The sequence below is a fragment of the Rhea pennata genome, chromosome 2, assembly GCF_028389875.1.
Source record: "Rhea pennata isolate bPtePen1 chromosome 2, bPtePen1.pri, whole genome shotgun sequence".
Taxonomy (NCBI): domain Eukaryota; kingdom Metazoa; phylum Chordata; class Aves; order Rheiformes; family Rheidae; genus Rhea; species Rhea pennata.
In genome coordinates, this window is record NC_084664.1 from 53,755,632 (window position 1) to 53,774,432 (window position 18,801).

Sequence of the window (18,801 nt, forward strand, 5' to 3'; positions counted from 1 at the left end):
GAACATGAGGGAATTGCATCATTATTACCCAACATACATGTAGTAGTGGTAATGTTAAAAAGTCATAGAAAGTACTCTCCTCTGTGCTGTTTCCTCTCTTAGTTTTGCTGTGGGTCATTTACACTAAAGCTTGCAAAAAAAAATAGGTGTGTTTTGATGCAGCAGTGGGGTGGAGAGATACTCAAGTGAGTTTAGATACCCAAAACAATCTAGCTGTTGCAGCACAGACGGTTATATAGGCTAATTTATACTGTAGACAAACTTACCCATAGAAGTGTTTTCTTAAAGAGTGAGCATGTACTTGTCTTGTCTGCAAATGAGCTTGTGGGAGAGAATGTTTTCCTTTTGTTTGCAAAAGGAGACCTGGGCAATAGACAGATGTTCACTTTGCAGGCAGCTGTGCTCGTTGAGATGTTGCCATCTCCAGCTGTTTGATATTACCATCTTGCACATGTTCCTGTCTCCAGAGCACTTCCAGTGGAAGAGATCCAGTGAACACTTGTTAAATGGCTTCAGACAGATAATGTAGGAGGCTTGAGATACCCTGACTGGCTTTCCCTGAAGCTCATGCAACTCTTTTCTTTGGCAATGTGCTGAGCGTGGGATAACTTCCAGCTGGCACCAATGAGACCTGGAAGGCAACCATCAGCTGGTGGTCTCAGAGTTACTTCTGCTGCCTTTATTTGCAGCTACCCCTTCCCATGTATTGGTTGGGAATGAGGAGGATATTGTTTTAAAGCATCTTTATGATCTTTGTGTTTGCAGATTGCATGGAGGCCTTTTTCAGGTAAACTAAACTTAGGGCTCTTCTGACTTACTCCCTATTTTTTAGATCCCTAAATCATGTTCTCCTCTGTTCCTTACTTCCAGCACCTGACTTGGAAACCTTAAGCCCATTCTGTGTTGAGTAGGGGGAACCTTGCTGTAGGATAGGGCCTTGGAGAGGCTGCTTTTGCTTGCTACATTTGTTGTCATGGAGAATCAGTTCTGTTCTCTTTCTATTTCAGCCATGTGCAGTCCTTATTTATCTGTGCCTCATTTTCCCTTAGAGTAAAGCGGAAGCATAGCTGCTTGCCAGAAAGTTGTTAGATTGTGGTTCATCACTGTAGGCTTTTGGAGAGTCCCAGAAGAAATCTCTTTAAAGGCAAAGCATATTTCTAATTAAGCCTCCTGATTGCAGCCACCTACCTCCATAGAGTGGTGTAATGGTTCTGCCTAATTCAGCTCCTGGGGAACGGGCAGCCTAGTGAAAGAAAACAAAGATCCAGTGTGGCATGGCAGTAGGAGGAGAATTCGAGGAAGGGGCTGCCTTGCAGAGCTGCTGGTGGCTCTGTTCCCAGTCGGGCATTTGCCAAGATAGTGCTGGAAAGCTCCCTGGGAACCCACTAGGGAGCAGCCGGCGGTGATATTGCTGGATGATATATGGCTACTGGAAGTTGCTTGGGCTCAGCACTGAATGAACAGCTTCATAGTGTATTTAGCACTGCCAAGGGGGGAAAGAAAACCCAAGTGGGGGGGGGGGGGGCTGGATCTGTGAAATGAAATTGAAATGGTAACTTACAGAAGAAAAATGTTTTCTGTGAAAAACAGATCCCCAGAGATGGGGAGGGAGAGGGAAAAGGCTCAGAGTGAGAGAGGGAAAAAGGAGAGAGCCATGGTGAATCTGTGCACAGCAGTCATGGTGGAAGTCATGTTGCATGACAAATCTCAGCTTTTAAGTCTCCACTTGGTGCCAATGCAGCCCTGTGTTGCTGCTTGGATGGCAGTGCTGACAACTGGTTCTTTCCCAGCGGATATGACCTGTTGGGGCTTTGTGTTGCATTTGTATTTCTGTGAGCCATGCTCCTTGGGCCATGCTTGAGAGGCAAAATTTCTCCTTCCAAGTTTGCGATGATGAAGGCTTTTATGGCCTTTGGATTTTCAATAGGGATCAAAGAAATAAAAGGGGTTCATTAAAAATCCTCTTTTCAACCAAGAGAAAAGCATCAAGGAAGAATCCTGTGCCAGAGAGTCCTAACAAGGATGTGCCACACAGGCTGTTCAGCAGTGAATTCCCAACAGCATCTTTTGATCTGATTTTTTTTTGTTGTTGTTGTTTTTAAATTTGAAGCGTTATTTAGAGAAGAGAGGCACGAAGCTTATTGGTGATTTTCCAGTCATTTCATTCCATTTACTTCACTTCCATCTGATGAACTGCTCCATATAAGAACTACTTGTTATCAGTCTTGGAGAAGAGGAAGTTGCAGATTCCTTTTTGAGCATTACTAGTGAGAGAAAGAAAAGGGAGGAACTGCTGGTTTCTCTTTGAAAGTTCACAAGCAAAATGTTGCTTTAAAAATGTTAACTGTTGGTTTTATGGTGCTCTTGGTTCTTCTAATTTTTGATGGATGTTGTGAGAGGGGCTTTAGTAATTCTCCTCAATATATATGCTTCAGGCACATTTTTTTCTGTTTTTCTGCTTTTAAAAATAGCTGCAAATACTGGATTTGTCTCATTGTATGTCACTGTAATACCACTCTGCAACCCTGTTTGTAATTAGAAAGTTTCACTCTGGGGAGAAAGTGCTTTCTCTCTCTCTTTCTTCTCATGAATTTGCAAATGAGACAAATACATGGTGCAATCTGCGAAGAATTTACACTAAAACAGAAAAATTACGCTTCATAAGTGTTGACATATATAGGTTTTTCTCTCTCTGCCTTTCATTCACTCTTCCAGGAACAAAGGGTGAATAATTACTTCAGGAAAACATATTAAAATACTGTGTGTGAATTTGGCCGTAAAACCTTATTAGATTATTCTGGAAGGCTGCTGGACTCTCCTTGAGAAATCCTTGCATTAAGAAATATCCTGTTTGAGGTCTTGCTTACACAGAGTTTCATTGTATCTGGCTAAGGGTTCTGGTGCATTCGAAAAAATAGAGTTAAATTTTGAGAGTTTTGCAGTCAAGCTGGAAAGAAGGAATTAAAAAATGAAGCATAATTCAAACCTGTCTTGACTTAATGAGATTGTTACAGAATAGACTGTTTCCTTTAGGATTTGCCGGGTAAAAGAAACAAAAACAAAAAACAAAAACGTAGCATCTATCAAGTTAGGAGAAAAATTACACGTCAGGAGTCCAGAGTTTGACTCGGATACAGTAGTTGCCTCATACTCTACGGTGATAATGTGACTGATTGTCCTTCCTTGCTTCCTCTTAGAAAGGGGGAGAGAAAAAGAAAAAGAGAGAGTAATAATATATCTTCTGTTGCTAATACTGATATGTCATCTAGAGGGATTTGAGCCAACTTGGAAAGCTCTTTGAAATGAGCAGTAAAATGAATTAAGAATGTTAGAGAGGACTACGGATGGAAGGGATAATACAGAGAAGATTTCATTTAGCTTTGAAGAGGAGCCCGTCCTAAGCAAGTGGTTCGCATTTGGGAGGAAGGCTGGGAAGGACGATGGAATTGCAAAATAATCCCCTTTTCTTTACATCTATATTGGTTGCTCCAGCTCGTTTAAAGCAAAACTGAGTTGTGGATGCACATCAACACGATGATTTTGTGTCTCTGTGCTCTGTGTGCTAGAGAGACGATGGTTTTCCTCCTGTGTCTTTAGTTTAAAAAAAAAAATCCATTTGCTTTTGACACATGCACTTTTTAAAATGTCTTGGAAAGAGTAGGCAGCATTTTGAGGGAAGCTTGTAGTATGAATTGCTCTTCATCCTTCTTATTTTGTTTTTTATAAATCACTTATACCTCAGGAAGAAATTGTATCATGCCTTGTTCCAAGTCTAGGTCCTTTCATTGACTGTCCTAGCGTACCTTTCTTGCTAATGTCACCTGGAGAACTTCTGGCACATAGAAGATGGAAGCCATTCTCCTCCACTGTAAATCTCCACTAAATGTTTCTTTCTTGAAGATCAGAATAAACTTCAGAGTAGATTTGGCTTGTTTTCCCTTTACCTAAGTCAAAATCAGTGCTGGGGAAGGCAGTTTACTCTCGCAAGTTGCCATCTGGGCAATATTATCTGCTCACTTCTACATAGGCCTTGGGAGAAATAGAAGTCTCTAAACCAAGAATAATCTCTCTCTCTCTCTTTAGTTAATCTTCTCAAAATATAATGGTTTGCAAATCTCAAAAATTCATGAAAGAAAAAACATTTTCTCCTCACAAAATCATTAAATTATTTTGAAAATAAGGTCCCTGCACTCTTTGAAGTACAAACAAAATGAGCTTGCAAGTCAGCCTCCTCTGGCATTATTTTAAAATACTGGCTTAATATCAGTCAGAGCAACTGTTTCTTTTTAAATTAAATGTTGGATTGATCTTAGAAATTAAGGGTTCAGAAGTATTAAATGTAGCCAGTACCAGAAGTGCTTTTCACCCACAGAAAAGGAAAAAATAGAAAGCTCGTTGCAATGGCTATTCTAGTATCAGTTTAACTTGGAAACAGAATTGCAGGGAACTCGTGCAGCCTCACTTGGCAGCACTTTCCTTCTTCAGTCCTGTTTCTACCATGCATTGCTATTTTTAGACCCATCTTTAAAAAGATGCTTTTGCCAAGTAGCAAAGGCAGGATAACTTGCAGAAAGCGCATTAGCATAAAAACCATGAAGCTTACAAAATAGTCATGTCTGTAGTTTTGTTGGGCTGCTTTCCATTCATTCCCCATCTTTGCCTCTATGTTATCCATTTAGATGATAAATAGCTACCTACTTAGATCATTCAGGCAAGAATTGGTCTTTTGGCTTTTTTGCATATGCTTAAAGACTGCAGCATGTTTTTCATACCTGTGTAGGTACGTTGCTTACAGCAGAAGATCTGCACTGTCCCACTCTGAAATTCAGAAAAAAAAATCTTATGTCATTTAACAAGAGCATTTCAAAAGAGGACCTAAAATGGATGTGGAGTGTTTTGAGTTCTCGGCTTATGGTCTGCCTTTTCTGAGTCATATTACCTCAGGTACAGTGCCACGTTAAAGAGGTCAGCGTGGCCTCCAGGCAAAAGATGTCTCATATCCGACTAGCTCAGAATGTGGAATGACGAGATATGACAGCACCTTATTGTATAGCCAAGAATGTCTAGAGTAGCAATTCAGGCGTAGCCTGAAGTGAAGACAGCTGGCTGTGGAGAATAGATACCAGCAGATACCAGAGGATAGAACAGCGCTTAGTTATTCTACATGGGGGCATTTTATGTGCTCTTGGGTAGCCCATCTGGCTGCCAGCTGCTGCTCCAGAAAGGTCTCCCATGATAAAGCTTTCTCATGCCTACCAGTGCCATGAACATGCCTGGGTCTCAGGTGGCCCAGGCTAGGTGTGTTTGTGCATCTGAATTTTGCTCAGAGGGGCTACTTAGGTAATCTAATGTGGTCCATCTTTACAGGAACTATCACATTGCATAATCCTATGTACTTAGTTTAGAGATCACTTATGGATGGTGATTAGCCTTGATCTGCTGGGAGTTAGTAGCCACCTTCTAGTTATTGTGCATACATTTGTTTGTAGCTTGATTGTACACAATTATCCTTGGGCACCATTTTTTTGTTGGCTTGCATTTCTCTGACAGGCAACGTGAATACCACAGAGCTCCTCTGAGATGCAGGGTGATGCCTAGAAGGTGCTCTCTAGTGGTATGTAGTGAATGATCCATACTACCTGGTCTGTATGCATACTAACAGTACTATGTAGACGATTAAAAGCTCAATTGCTGTACTAAATATATGAAAATGAGTTATAACAGGCTAGCAGTCTGAGCTGCTCTCCCAGCCCCAGTAACCTCTGGAGCTGCATGCAGTGTTTGTGTATGGCATCGCTTAATTTAGCAAGTACTGATTCATAGGAGTGGAACAGTCAGGTGGAAAACTCCTGGAGGGGAAGTGCAAGCCATCCTCACCCAGCGAGAAATGGACCTGTGGAAACCCGCCACTCTGTACGTCTAATCAGACCTAACACATGTTCCACCAGTGACATGCTAATAAAACTGTCAGGCCTCAGGATCAGTAATTTACACCAGTATTTTTAGATTCTCCATAAGAAAAAAAGAAACTCTCTTTATGGATGAAAAATGATGTGTGAATCTGTAAGGCTAGGCTGAAAAGAAGCAGATGCTGACATTTCTAGAGTTAATATTTTTGCCTTAAAAACACATCTGTCATCAGCCTCCACTTATAAGAGCAGAGGAGCACTTATCTAAATAAACATGGCAGCTGTTTTGTATGATTGGCCTGTTTTTTAAAATAGTAAAAAGTATTATATCATTTTGGAAGATATAACTGCCATTCAATGTGAACTTAAAATAATAAGTTAGAGTGTGTAGCTATTCTCTGATTTAAAATAATTTCAAATGACACTTTCTCACCTTATCAAAAAACTTTCCTGCAAGGCCAGCATGAATAGAGTGAGGGTTAATAACTGGAAGTGTATGCAGCTGAGAACAGTGCAAACACCAAAAACTTGCTGAGAAGAGAGTCAGGGATTTTCATATTCAAAAAATGAAGGGCAGACAAAAAAAAAGAAACATTTTTCTGGAGAAATATTCTGGATTCTGGAGAAATAAATTATCAAAGTTCTCTGCCTGTGGGATGGAGGCTTCAATTCACACTTTTCAAAATGTCTTTTCTGTTTTAATAACTACTTCTCAATAGTCCAACAAATCTTTCGCATAGAAACATATGATTCTGCTTGCTAGAAGAATCTTTAATGAATCACTTTACACTGATTTTAAAACTATTTTACATCATCAGACAGATACAAAGGAGAGCTAACAGGGCCAAGGAGAGATGTACACCTGCAACCCAAACCTTATTTTATTGGCTTCTTTATTATCGCTGTTAGGATTACTAATGGCTTCTGATGAGGAGGCAGTAAGCCAAATGTAAGAATGTATTGTAATTTTCATTTCCAATTGCATGTGCTGTGACCCCCATTCTTAGAATTTTAATGAGGCGTAAGTATTTCATGAAATGGCTCGTCAATGCAAAATGCAGAAACCCCTTCCTTTGCGAGTAAGTCCCAGAGCACAAAACTCTCCTCCCTTGGGTTATGTGCCCTGGTCATTAACTTCCAGAACCATAATCTTCTTTTCTATACAACCTAATGGATCCTGGAGTTTCTTTTTCACCTGCTGGTATTCCTTTTGCGAGGATGATGGAGTAGGTTCACCTCAGACTTTGCCTCTAGCCTCAAGTGCTCTAACTAATAGGATGTTATGTGAAAGGTCAATACTAGTATTTCCAACTCCTCTGGCAATCCTTTTGGATTAAGTTGGTTATCATTACTGTGTTTGGACCAGAACATACTGTACATGGCCTCGCAAAGGATTTAGATACAAGACAGTCCAGTTTGTGCTGAGCTCTGAGATAAGTGCCATGCTGGTTGGCTTGCCATACTGGTGCTGAGCCTGGACAGGTACAGCAGCAGACCTCTAGGCAGGTGGCTAAAGAACTGGCCTGGCCAAAATACGGACAGCCCTGGTGTGCCAAGTGCCTTAAGAGGTTAACCCATATTTTTGTAGGTTCTACACCTTGCCTAAGCCGTCCCTTACAAACCTATGTTTTCTACAGATCTGGGCACCAGCCTTTTAAAAATGCATTGCTGCCAATGGGACATCAGTAATTAGCAACAGGATCCCACCCATTAACTAACAGCAGTAGCTGGATATGAATTTTATGGGGAAAAGGAGAAGAGACCAGACAGAATTACGTGTAAGTTGTAGTCCATGCAGGGGACTAACAGAGTAATGGACTTCTCAGGGTTTCATCTACCCTCTATCTGTGCCTGTGCAGATGGTTTGCAGGCCAACAAAGAGGGGAAGGGCTATGATCCCCTTATAACTCTTGCTAACCAGCTTTGGGAAATGTTGGAATTTGCTGCTGATACTTCTGTAAATCATTACCCCGGAGGAAGGAGGAAGTGGTAGAGGAACTGTGACTTGTGAATGATTCCTAATCAAAGAGCTTCCCAAGGCTGTTCCTGGAGAGCTGCAGATTCCTCAGCACCCCTTGCTCAGGCTTGTGTTTAAGGCTCCCTTCCCTCGATCACAAGCCAGAGGGTGCCCTTCCATGGAGTAAAGCCAAGCCTAACCTCTGAGGAGGGGCAACTCTAGTTAGTACAAAGTGGTGAAATTGTACGGTGGGATAATAGGAAAGTTACCATAGGTAAGTCCCACACGGCGAGTGCAATCCCACACCACTCTGAGTGAGGCTATTCCTGTGACTGTTTCACTGTAGCAACAGTTCCATAACCCACTGGTTTCATAAAGGTGGCATGGTTTTCCTAAAACTGTATTTCCAAGAAATCCTCTGAATGAGCTGCAGTTTAGCACGTTCTCTTACTGAAGTCTGCATAACACTTTAAAGTGTATTTTTAACTCTCTTTGCTAAGTGCTTAGAACAAACAGGATCTCCTGTTAATAAAAACCTTGATGGATGCATTAAGGAAGTGGTGTGTATGTAATCCTATATTTCCTGAGGTTACCTCAGTAATACATGTGGAGTGCAACATTTAAGGAAAGTACATGCACGTATAAAGGTCTTGTGAAATGTCAGAAGTAGTGTCCTTAATTCTACTACAGTATTATTTATTTTACCACTGATGTCCTATAGATATCAGAGTGCTTTATCATCAAACCTTTAGGCAAGGTCATCTATAAATTGCAAAAAAAGTAAGTGAAGGATTAAGTCTCAACCTCTCCGATACCTCATTGCCCTGAATTACTGAAGGGGATTTGTTCTCTTTGCTTGTGAATGGAACAGTGACTTGGTGGGGCTTCCGGCTTTACTGGCAGTTTTTGACTTGGTAACAACAGTTCCAAATTGAGGTATTTAAAAACCTTCCTCTGAACAGTGCACTTTTTTTTTTTTTTTTCTCTTTTAGGAACAACCCTTGCTAGTTTTATTCATGAGCATAAACATTTGCACCTCCAAAAAAATGAAGCTTCAAACTCTGCAATGGCATCAACTCCATGTTGTCTTTAAAGAACTATCCACACTGCTAAAAATAAAGCCTTTATTTATCAGATACCAAAACTTGGACATTCTGAGATTTAAATAACTCTACTCTGGCAGTTAAGTCCTGTGGATAATGTAAGGTGAATTATTTAAAACTAATGCTGTAAGGGTAAGCTGTGCTGATGCATCTGCAGTTTCTTGTAGTGGAGCAAGTGTTTTACCGAATGATGAAGTGAGAGCTGGAATTGTCACCTTTCTCAGGACTACAATGGTACTAGTATTCTCCATGCACAAGGAACATGTATGCGACATTGGAGGGATTTAATCACTGAATATCTCTATGAATGAACTGTTCTGAAGGAAAAGCTGTTCTCTGAATGGTGCACCAGTGCTACGCTGTAATGTGGGAGCTGGAAGTGGGGGAGAAGGTAGCAGTGATAGCTGCCAAACTGCTTGGTTTATAGGAGTATGATTTCTGTAGAACATAGCAAGAAGAGATTGTAGGGCTGTTTTGCAAAGCTTATACTGCAATTAAAAAAAAAAAAGGAAAAATAGTCTTTGTGCAAATTTATTTTATGAAAAGCAAGTGCTATTTATATGAACATATTGTGGCAGTGAATATCATATTGCAAGTATCGGGTTAGGACTTTGAAACATTATGTAAATGCACTGGTGGTGTATATACAACTGTACACCCTCTGGACTGTGCTTCATGTGTTCTTGATGCCAATGAAAACAAAGCCGTCTCCAATTGATTCAGGGGAAAAGTCATGGCTGCAAGAAGCCAGGACCTGGTTTACAGAGCTACTGCTCTGCTTCTAATAACTGAATTTAGGAAATCTCTTGGATTTAACCCTAACTTTCTTATTATCTGAGATGGGACGTGAGTAAGCTGAAGAAGCTTGTTAGTGGCTTTTGATAGTTTTTCTGGCCACAGATGGTTTCCAATGTAACATGTTTTACTGCAACTTTTCATAGAAACAGTTCATTTTAGAAGAGAAATAAATAATCATGTGGCTCACAGCAAAGCTTCCGTATTCACTGGAGATCTCTAGTGTAAGAGCTAAATTAATCACAAATAGCTGAACTCTCTCTTGGAGTGACATGCCAGAATCATTTCCTTGCCAGTGTCTTTGCTTCCTTTTTGCTGTCCCCATGAAGCTGCTGTTTTCTACCCCTGCAGTGTGGCAGAGCTCTGCCCTTTTCCCCAGTTTGGGGCTCCAGGCCTGCCCAGCTGCCCTGCTGGTCCTTTCCTACTTTTAGCAGTTACCTTGGCTTAGTTTTAAGCAACCTGTAGGACTTGTGCTCTAAACACTGTTATCCAAGTCAGACTGAAAATCAGTGGAGAAATTTCAGTGACTTCCTTGCCTACATACCACCTTAATATTTAATTTTAATATTACAGGCATGAAGCTTTTTGATAATACTGCCCAGCATGGAGTACATAGGGTGCAGTGGCAGCAGTTAGTTTAATCTGTGGCAAGGAAGATCTGTGGCAAGGAAGAGATTTTGATTGGTAAGTGCATGAAATGGCAGCTAGTGATGGAGGTGACATGAAAGGATTCAGACTTGAGAAAAAAAATGGATTTCAGATATTGGAAACCATCTCTATTTTGGAAGCAAGAACTAAGCTTATATTTAACATTGAGCATTGTAGATAAAGTTGAGAAAGAGAGGATAACATTTTAGGTATTGTCTAACTGAGAACTGTTCAGCCTTTTTTCCTTAATCTGACCCTGCTGCAATAATCTCAGCTCTCCTCCAGTGCCTCCCATCACACAAGGACCAAACAAAAGGCAGCAGGTCTGGAAGATGCTGCGTGGACAGCTAGCTGTTGCCAAATGCTGTATGATGCTTTCTGGTCACTTGTAGGGTATGGACTGGGAGCTCTGTAGTCTCTGCAGTAGTCTCTGTTTTTCACAAAACTTGCAGGAACTTAATGGCTCTGAGATCTTCATGTCTTTGAGGTTTTTGCTGTCTTATCTCTATACCCTTTTCAAAGGGGTCCCTTGATGAGCTATGGCTTGATCAAGGATTTGAGCAAGGTTTCATGAATGACAGGTGTGACTGGTTCGTACTTGCATAAACCTTCTTTCCCTGAGAAATCGAGCCAAACAAGAGAAGAGCCACACAGTGATTACACCTCTCGCGACTTCCCACGAAGAGGGGCTGTTTACAATATCCTTCAAACAGAGCCAGGAGCTTTTGATACGTCAGCGCTGGAGGGGAGGACTGTTGGCTTCTCAACAGCTAAAATCTGGAGCTATGCTATTGGGTCAGTGAGCGATTTGATTTCAGCTGGATCATGAAGCCAGATGTAATACAACCCCAGCAACACTTCTCAGCAATGCTATTAGACTGGAGAAACATGATCAAGTGCCAGTTATGCTGAGTCCCCTGGCCGAGAGCAGAGTGCTGTGTGACCCTCCTTGAGGATCCTGTTCAGCAGTTCCAGGAATGGTGAAGTTTTAGCAGCAGTGTCTCTGCCTGTGTATACTTAAAGAAAGCTACTGTGCAACCCAAGATTTTGTATTCCAGAGTCTTTCCTTTCACCCCAGGCAGTAAACATTCTGGTCCACCAACTCCTTACACAGGATAGTCAGTGGAAATCGTGTTATAAAACTGGAAAAAACTGGGCCTGCCAGTTCCCCAGCGGTGTGATTTCAGAGTGGAGCAATACCCCAGAAAAGCACACTTTATTCTGTAGGAGGATGCTGTGGTATTTCAAATATGCATTTGTAAACAAGCATTGCACACCACTTCCTCTTTTTGTCTCTTCTAAGCAATCCCAGGAAATGTGGCTCTGAAGAACTGGAATAGATGACAAGACTAGATTGACTTGGCATTTACGTGTGCAACTTTGTGCACAGGGTAGTTGGTTGATGGAAAGCATGACAGTATTCTAGAGGCTTCATCCTGCCCTAAATTACTGGCTAATGGATAATGTAGATAATTCCTCGGCAGCTGAATACAACCTCATACAAATTAGCTTCCAAAAGAGAAAGGCTTTTCAGTTCCTAGTTGTTTCAGGTCAAGATGTTCTAACCTTGTGATGCTTTGCAACCACATTTGCATTTGCTAGGAGTTCAAGGACATAAATTTGCACCAGCTGGAGACAACTAGTTGAACTTTCTTATTAACAGAGCCTGTTGATGACACATGCAGTGTACCTGGCTAGTTGTATCATAGTAGCACACATGAGGGAGAGGTGATAAAGTCAAGTTGTTAGCTGCTATAAATTGATGGAGTTCTTTAGGTTTCTCTTGGCTATATCAAGGAATAACTTCATATCAGATTCAGAGAAGACAGAGAAAGGTGAGCTTAAGAATTGTGACTTTATTTTGCCCACTAATTTGTTCTAGAAAAAAATTGTTGATAAGAATCTTACAGTTTGCCATTTCTCATCCGTATGGATGCTAGCTAATAGTTAAGATATTTCAACACTATTTAATATCCACAGCAACTGGCATGATCTGATGCTGATGTGAAGGAGAGCTCTTCAGAGCATCGGCTGCACATATGGTTCTTAGGGCACTGCTTTGAACAGTTGTTAGGACCGCTTTCTAAAGCTTTCCTTAAGCACTGATACCACAGCAAGTATGGCTTGAGGTCTAGATCCAGAGTTTAAAATCTATAGCACACGAGGCAGCATAAGTACTTGCTGTTTTTTATGGAAGCTCAAGATCTCCCTATTCTGAATTTTTTACCCAGTACTTTCTAAAAAGGCATTTTTAAAATCCTAGTCTAGACAGTATATCAGGCTGCAAGGATGTGGGAAGCTCCGACTTGTCTGTCGGCTTGGTACACTGATTGATGTGCTGTTTGCTTTTATGCTGAGAACTGTTTTGCTGCTTTGTGTATTGCCTAAATAGCTATTCCCTCCAGTGACCTTTTCAAGGAATTCTCCCTGTGTACAACATGGCTATTTCATGGATCTCAAGTTGAAGTTACTCCAGAGGCTGTATGCCACGTATCACACAAGCATTCTTTTATGGGCTGGATTATCTTTCATCTGATTTGAGAAATACCGCCTATTTCATTTCCAGAAATTGCTGCACGGAAATATGATGTTCTCTCACTTTTGTACCTGAAAGCTACTTGTATTGCACATCAGGAATGGTACATCTGCTTGTAAACCCAAGGTATGGACTTACAAGCATATGATTTCAGGGGCATTTAGAAGGCCTTTCCATAATAAATATTTCTAACCTGTTTTATGTCTTTAGTACACATTTGGGAAGTAGTGGAAGCCTTTACTGTCACATAGTAGTTAATGTATCAGATAGAATTCCTGGTGACCTGTAAGTGTGCGCAAACTAGTACACTGTTCAGTTGATTTAGGAGGTCTTACTCACTTCAATGAATATGGCATGGTGAAATAGAAGTCCTGGTGTAAATCTTGATTTTTTTTTCTTTCCAGAATGGTAACGTTCTTCATTATCTGAATCTCATATCGTAAGTGTATCTCCTTATCAGGAGATTTCTATTCACTGCCTTTATGCCATCAATGCCACAAAATGATAATGTCTCAAGATATATTCATGGTGGCTTTAGTCACCTATGAAGTGTTGGAGTAGTTGAAGACAAAAAAAAATCATCCAGTTTTATATGTTTGTTCGGCTTCTCTTGCCATTGGCTTGGGGCAGACATGCTTAGTACTGACCCTGCTGAACTTTCAAAGATATTTTTCTTGCTGGTGGAGTAAAGTCTTTATTCATAGCCGGAGACAACCTTGAACATCTGTCTTAGTTCTTACAGCAACCCCTATTGCGTCTACAGTCTGCATCTGACCTTGCTCTAAATGTCTGGAATATGTGTCATTGAATTGAGAGGAATGTAATTTTGACTTTCCTGTATAAATTATTTATTTTTCCTGTAAGCATAGCCTAACTGGTGGCAAATGAAACCATTCAAACTTCTTTGAGAATAGAAATTAGGAAGAAATGTGCTACAATCCACTGTGGGCTGAATCTTAATGTCATAATTTAAGCAAAATTTTCCATAAAATCAATGGCAATTTTACTTCTGTAGCAGTATTTGCAGTCTTTCAAGCACAAGGTCAACACAGGGCAAAGCTAAGGAGCAATCATTTTTAAGATGATTTCTGACTTCACTTTAAGACAGAGATAAATCCTGATGGAATGGGAAATGAGATGCCCACAAAAACATAGGTCTTGATAATACCAAAATTACTGTTTAGTATTAAATAGTATTTATATTAAGTTGTTAGGTTTAAACATACACATTATCAGTAACACACTAATTGGAAATATGGTGGCTTCTGTCCTCCTGAGATTTCATGAGCCCTTTTAAAATCTGCTTATGACAGGGACAGCTCTGCTGTTGGTGGTCACCATTCTCTCCTTAATGGTAGATGAAGACCAAGGCTCTTTGTAGCATGGTCTTGACCCTTGGAGAGTTTCTGGACAGACAAGTTTTTAAGCAGACATATTTCTCTCCATCTGTCAAAGCACATGTCCATTGGGATAGAAATTTTTTCAAGTAGTACAGCATGCTCTCCCTGACTTGGGAATTGAGCAGGAACACGCCTTTTGGAGCATGTTCAGAAGCACTTCTTGTGCTCCCCTCCCTGCCAGAAAATAAACTGCACCTGGCGTGTGGGAAGCAGCACCATTGCCTTCATCCAATATCCCTAGCAAAGTCACCTGCAGCTTGGCTGCCAGCCTCTCTTGGTTCTACCAAGTTTCTTCTGTCCTTGATGAGCAGTGAAGGACTATAGTGGAGGCAGGACATCAGCATGAACAGGCAGAAGGATCACTAGAATAGCTCCTCTTGTGTTTTTAGGGGAAAGACTAAGGCAATTGTCCCTCTTTCCCTGAGAGAGGCCTCTCATGAAAGTGTTAGAAACTTTTTTTCTCTTCCATGCCTGTGAGAAGAGACAAGAAGCTACCTGGGTCCATACAGGCCTCTGAGTCAACTTCAGGGATCCTCTTGCTGTGTTTCGCAGAGGCTGGACATCAGCATGGATTAAAGTTTCTTTTTTGTTGGTTTCCAACATGAAGAGTGAATCTTTTCCCTGTAAAAGTTGATTTCTTAAAAAATCTCTGCTACCCCCAGAGGACTGTGGACTGAAGCAGCATCCCCTGATGAAGGCTTCATGTAACTATCACTGAAGAATTTATCTATCTAACTACCGGACAGCATTTCTCGCAGGAAGCAGATGGCACTTGTGTTTAGTTGATCTGCACTGGCTTCCAGTTCAGGTTTGGCTTTACTGGAAAGTGTTGATTTGGCCTGGAATACTGTGCTTGCCTGGGAGATGTTATACTTAAGAGGGAAATGTGAGCTAAAAGCTGTAATGTAATTGGGAGGTGGAGGAGGCGAGGCAAGGTGTTTACTGTGAAATTCCCACCCTGAGTTAGATCTTCCAGAAACAAGCATTTTGCTTGTTATTTTTTCCCTTGCTTTTTTTTTTTGGTTGAACTTCAGTTGTACTGTATTTGTTTTTTACACAGCTCTACTTAATGCTATTTAAAGCTCTGACTACACTAGCTGATTCTGCTTGGAAAGCTAGTATTCTGAATGCTTCATGAATTTTGAATAACAATAACTGAGACTGTACTTTTCAGAAAATAGAGAGTCTGATAGGAATATTTTGTAGGTTTTGATGTTTCCTTAAAGTGCTGAACAAGCTACCTCTCTAAGCTCTGTAAGGCAAGCAAAATTGCTCTTATTTTAAAAGGAACAGGTTGATTTGTTCCAGACTCTTTCTGAACGTGCACCATATGATTGTCAAGCCTATAAAAACCTATTTGGGACAGCAGAGAGCTAGAATGCAACTTTGCTGTTAAAATTCTGACAGCATTACAGCCGGAATCAAGTATAATAGTAGGATAAAAGATACGACGGGAGCTAGGCAAAAATCCTGTGTGGAGGAGGAGGCAGTAAAAAGAGTGAGAAGGGAACTATATATAGAAGGCATAAATGAGTACATATTTAGTATTTTTTCATTGACTACTTATATGTGGCATTTAGTACAAAATGCCTATAAACAGACAATAAAGATGATGTCTCTCTGTAGTGGTAAGCCTGAACTTTGCTTCTGTCCTCCAGAGGAGCAAGACTCTAGAACAATTCTGTAGAGGGATATGAAGGAATCAAATCCAGAAGCAAGGTTGCAAGAAAAGACCTGTGTTCACCATCTGTTAGAGCACGACTTTATCTTCCATGGATGTATCCCTAATCCTGCTACCCAACTGACTGTGTTCTCCAAGTCCTAATCTTCCTTTCAGTGAATTATCACCTAAGTTTGAACTGTGTCCTCTCTTAGCCCTTTCCCTGGGCAGAATGACAGCGCTTTTTCAGAAAGCCCTTCTTAGATGTTTATTCTTTCGTTCTGCACCTGTGTCTCTTCTCACAGAGCTATTTCCTGAGCATCAGAAGAAAGACTGGTGAAGAATTCACTTCATTTTGTCAAGTTTCTGGTATGACCCTTAATTTAGAGCAGTCATTTCAGTGTACAATAAACTCTGTGTTCCTGCATGCTACAATGAAAGAATTACGAGCAGTCCTTGGCCATGTGCGTTCAGGATGCTTCGGTAGCCCCATGGGACACGTAGACTTCAGTGCCTGAAAACTTGTTATGGAACGGAGGTACAGTCAGTATGCTATTTTCTGTATAATAGCATGTATGTGGCTCTGCTAGTGTGTAAAAGCCTCTACATGATTCACTGAGGCATTGTATCCTTAGGAGAGGAATGGCATATGATTGTTTCAGGCACAGAGCTCCACAAAATGAATGGCTTTTTTTTTTTCCATCTTTCCCTGGGGAGCCCCAAGAGGCATCCAGCTTGTATGTGGGAGGAGACTCTTCATAACTCTTCCATCACAGCATCCAGGAGCACAAAGCTTATTGTTGGGATGAGTCTGCTGCTCTGAGCGGTAAATCAGGCAGGGCAATAGAGTAAGTGGACTGACTTCTCTTGTTAAGGCAAAAGTAGACTGATCTTTAAAGTGCAGTGACCTGGACATCTCTCAGGAGTGTTTGGAGCACATTTTGGTAGAGGGGCCAGAGATCCTTGCATAGTATTCTGTAAACACAGTGAACTATTTAGGCAACAGAGCAGAATGAGAACAAAGTTCTCTTTTGACTGTAGTTAACTGATCTTTATACATATATGTATATATTTTGTGCTTTTTGCTTCTGCTTCCTGGTATTCATTGATTCTTCAGGATACATACAGTTCAGGGTACTCTTTTTTTTTTTGTTGGGTTTTTTTGTTTTTTTGTTTTCACTACATTCAATCTCAAAATATCATATACCCTTTTGGTTTTTAGTCCCCTGAAGAAAGGAAACCCTCTGGGCTTGCATAGTTGGATTGGGAGGCTAAGAAGAATGTGCTTTCTTGAATGATTTTAGCTTATTTGATTTCTGTGGTCATGGATAGAGTAGAAGAATACCTGCTCTCATTTTACTTCAGCACTTAATCCCTGTCGCAAACAAGCCTAGAAGGGCATGGCACGGGAGGTGGAGAATACTATAAAAAAAATTACTCAATAACTTTTTTTGAACATCCGGAAAAGTTCAATGGTAATGATTTTGTTCTCTCTGTTTTTCCTAATATTCCCACCAAGACATCAACTAAAAGGATATTGTTTCTGCAACTATTTCATTCACTTCTTGAGAGAATGAAAAATACGAATACTCTGAGGGCTCTGTAAACAATATAAAAAGTGCTGAATGATGGTTGTACACAATCCTAATATGCCTGATATGTGTAGAAATTTCTACTGGAAAATACTGCTTTAGCTAAGGCTTTTCATGACTTGTTACAAGGTTGTATGGGTATGTGTATGTGTACTTGGCGTTTTGCTTTATTTTTTCCTAACTGAGCCTATTCTCCTTCAGGGAGGCAGGACACACTGCATCCGAGAAGTCTGCCCTATTCTCTCCTGTCCCCAGCATCTCAGTCACATTCCTGCCGGACAATGTTGCCCCAAATGTTTAGGTGAGTGGTTGCTTTCATAGGAACATTGTACTTAACATAACTTGTTTCTGGATGGTATTCTCTTATTCTAGTACTTCACAGTCCTGGTAAATTTTGAGACAGGGAAGAAACAGTGCAGCTCAGTAGAATTTATAATCTACAGATTGTAAAGGGTGGTCAGGGCTGGTGTGGCAGGGCTATGATAGATGATACTAAGGGAGCAGCTGCAGAAGAGCATTTGAGCATAGGGCAGCTGGCTTGCTTGGAGAAACAAATATAGAGATGATTCTCACCTTCATTATATGTTTTGCAAAGGAGATTGAGATGGGAGGAAATGTTTTGCTGGAATTTACCACAAAAAAATAGGCCTCGCCCTCTCATATTTTTATTCAAGTGTGCATTCGCATTCTTGGTTTTGAGGATATGCAGGTCAAAGGAAACTTCTGGATTGAAACTGCATCCTTGGAAGCTGTTGTCAGAGAGGCCAAGCACCTGTGAGTCTGCCTGGTTGTTGCCATGTTAAGGAGGAATCACAATCTCAGCCAAGAATATTTTCAATTATGTCTTTCCAGTACATTTTAAAGGAATAAGTCAGAGGCCTCTGAGAAAGGCTAGTTCTTCCAAGTCATTCCAAGAAAGGCAATGAGAGTCCTTTTAAGAGTCCTTATTTTGCTCATATCATTTCCACACATTCCACAGGTTAACTAAACCTCAGTGTGCATCCTTGTAATTCATAAAGAAGGAGCACTTACATCCTAACATAAAAATTAAGTTTAGTTTGATCTATCGGGTTGTAATTAGGTTTGGCACGTTTTCAGAGCTGATGATTCCCAGTTTTTCAACTGAAACATTTTTGCCGTCTTGGACATATCATTACTACTTTCCTAAGTCTTTTTCTAGGGCTGGGTTAGTGAAACGGAG

The 18,801-nt window shown here is 40.7% G+C and overlaps 1 protein-coding gene across 1 annotated transcript in view; it reads left to right on the forward strand.

Annotated features, from left to right (window-relative positions):
- Positions 1 to 18,801, forward strand: part of BMPER (BMP binding endothelial regulator) — a 150,399-nt gene that overhangs the window by 59,472 nt on the left and 72,126 nt on the right. The window contains exon 7 of the mRNA XM_062567902.1: positions 17,802 to 17,901. Within this exon, the coding sequence (XP_062423886.1) occupies positions 17,802 to 17,901 (100 nt within the window). The remainder of the gene's footprint in view (positions 1 to 17,801; positions 17,902 to 18,801) is intronic.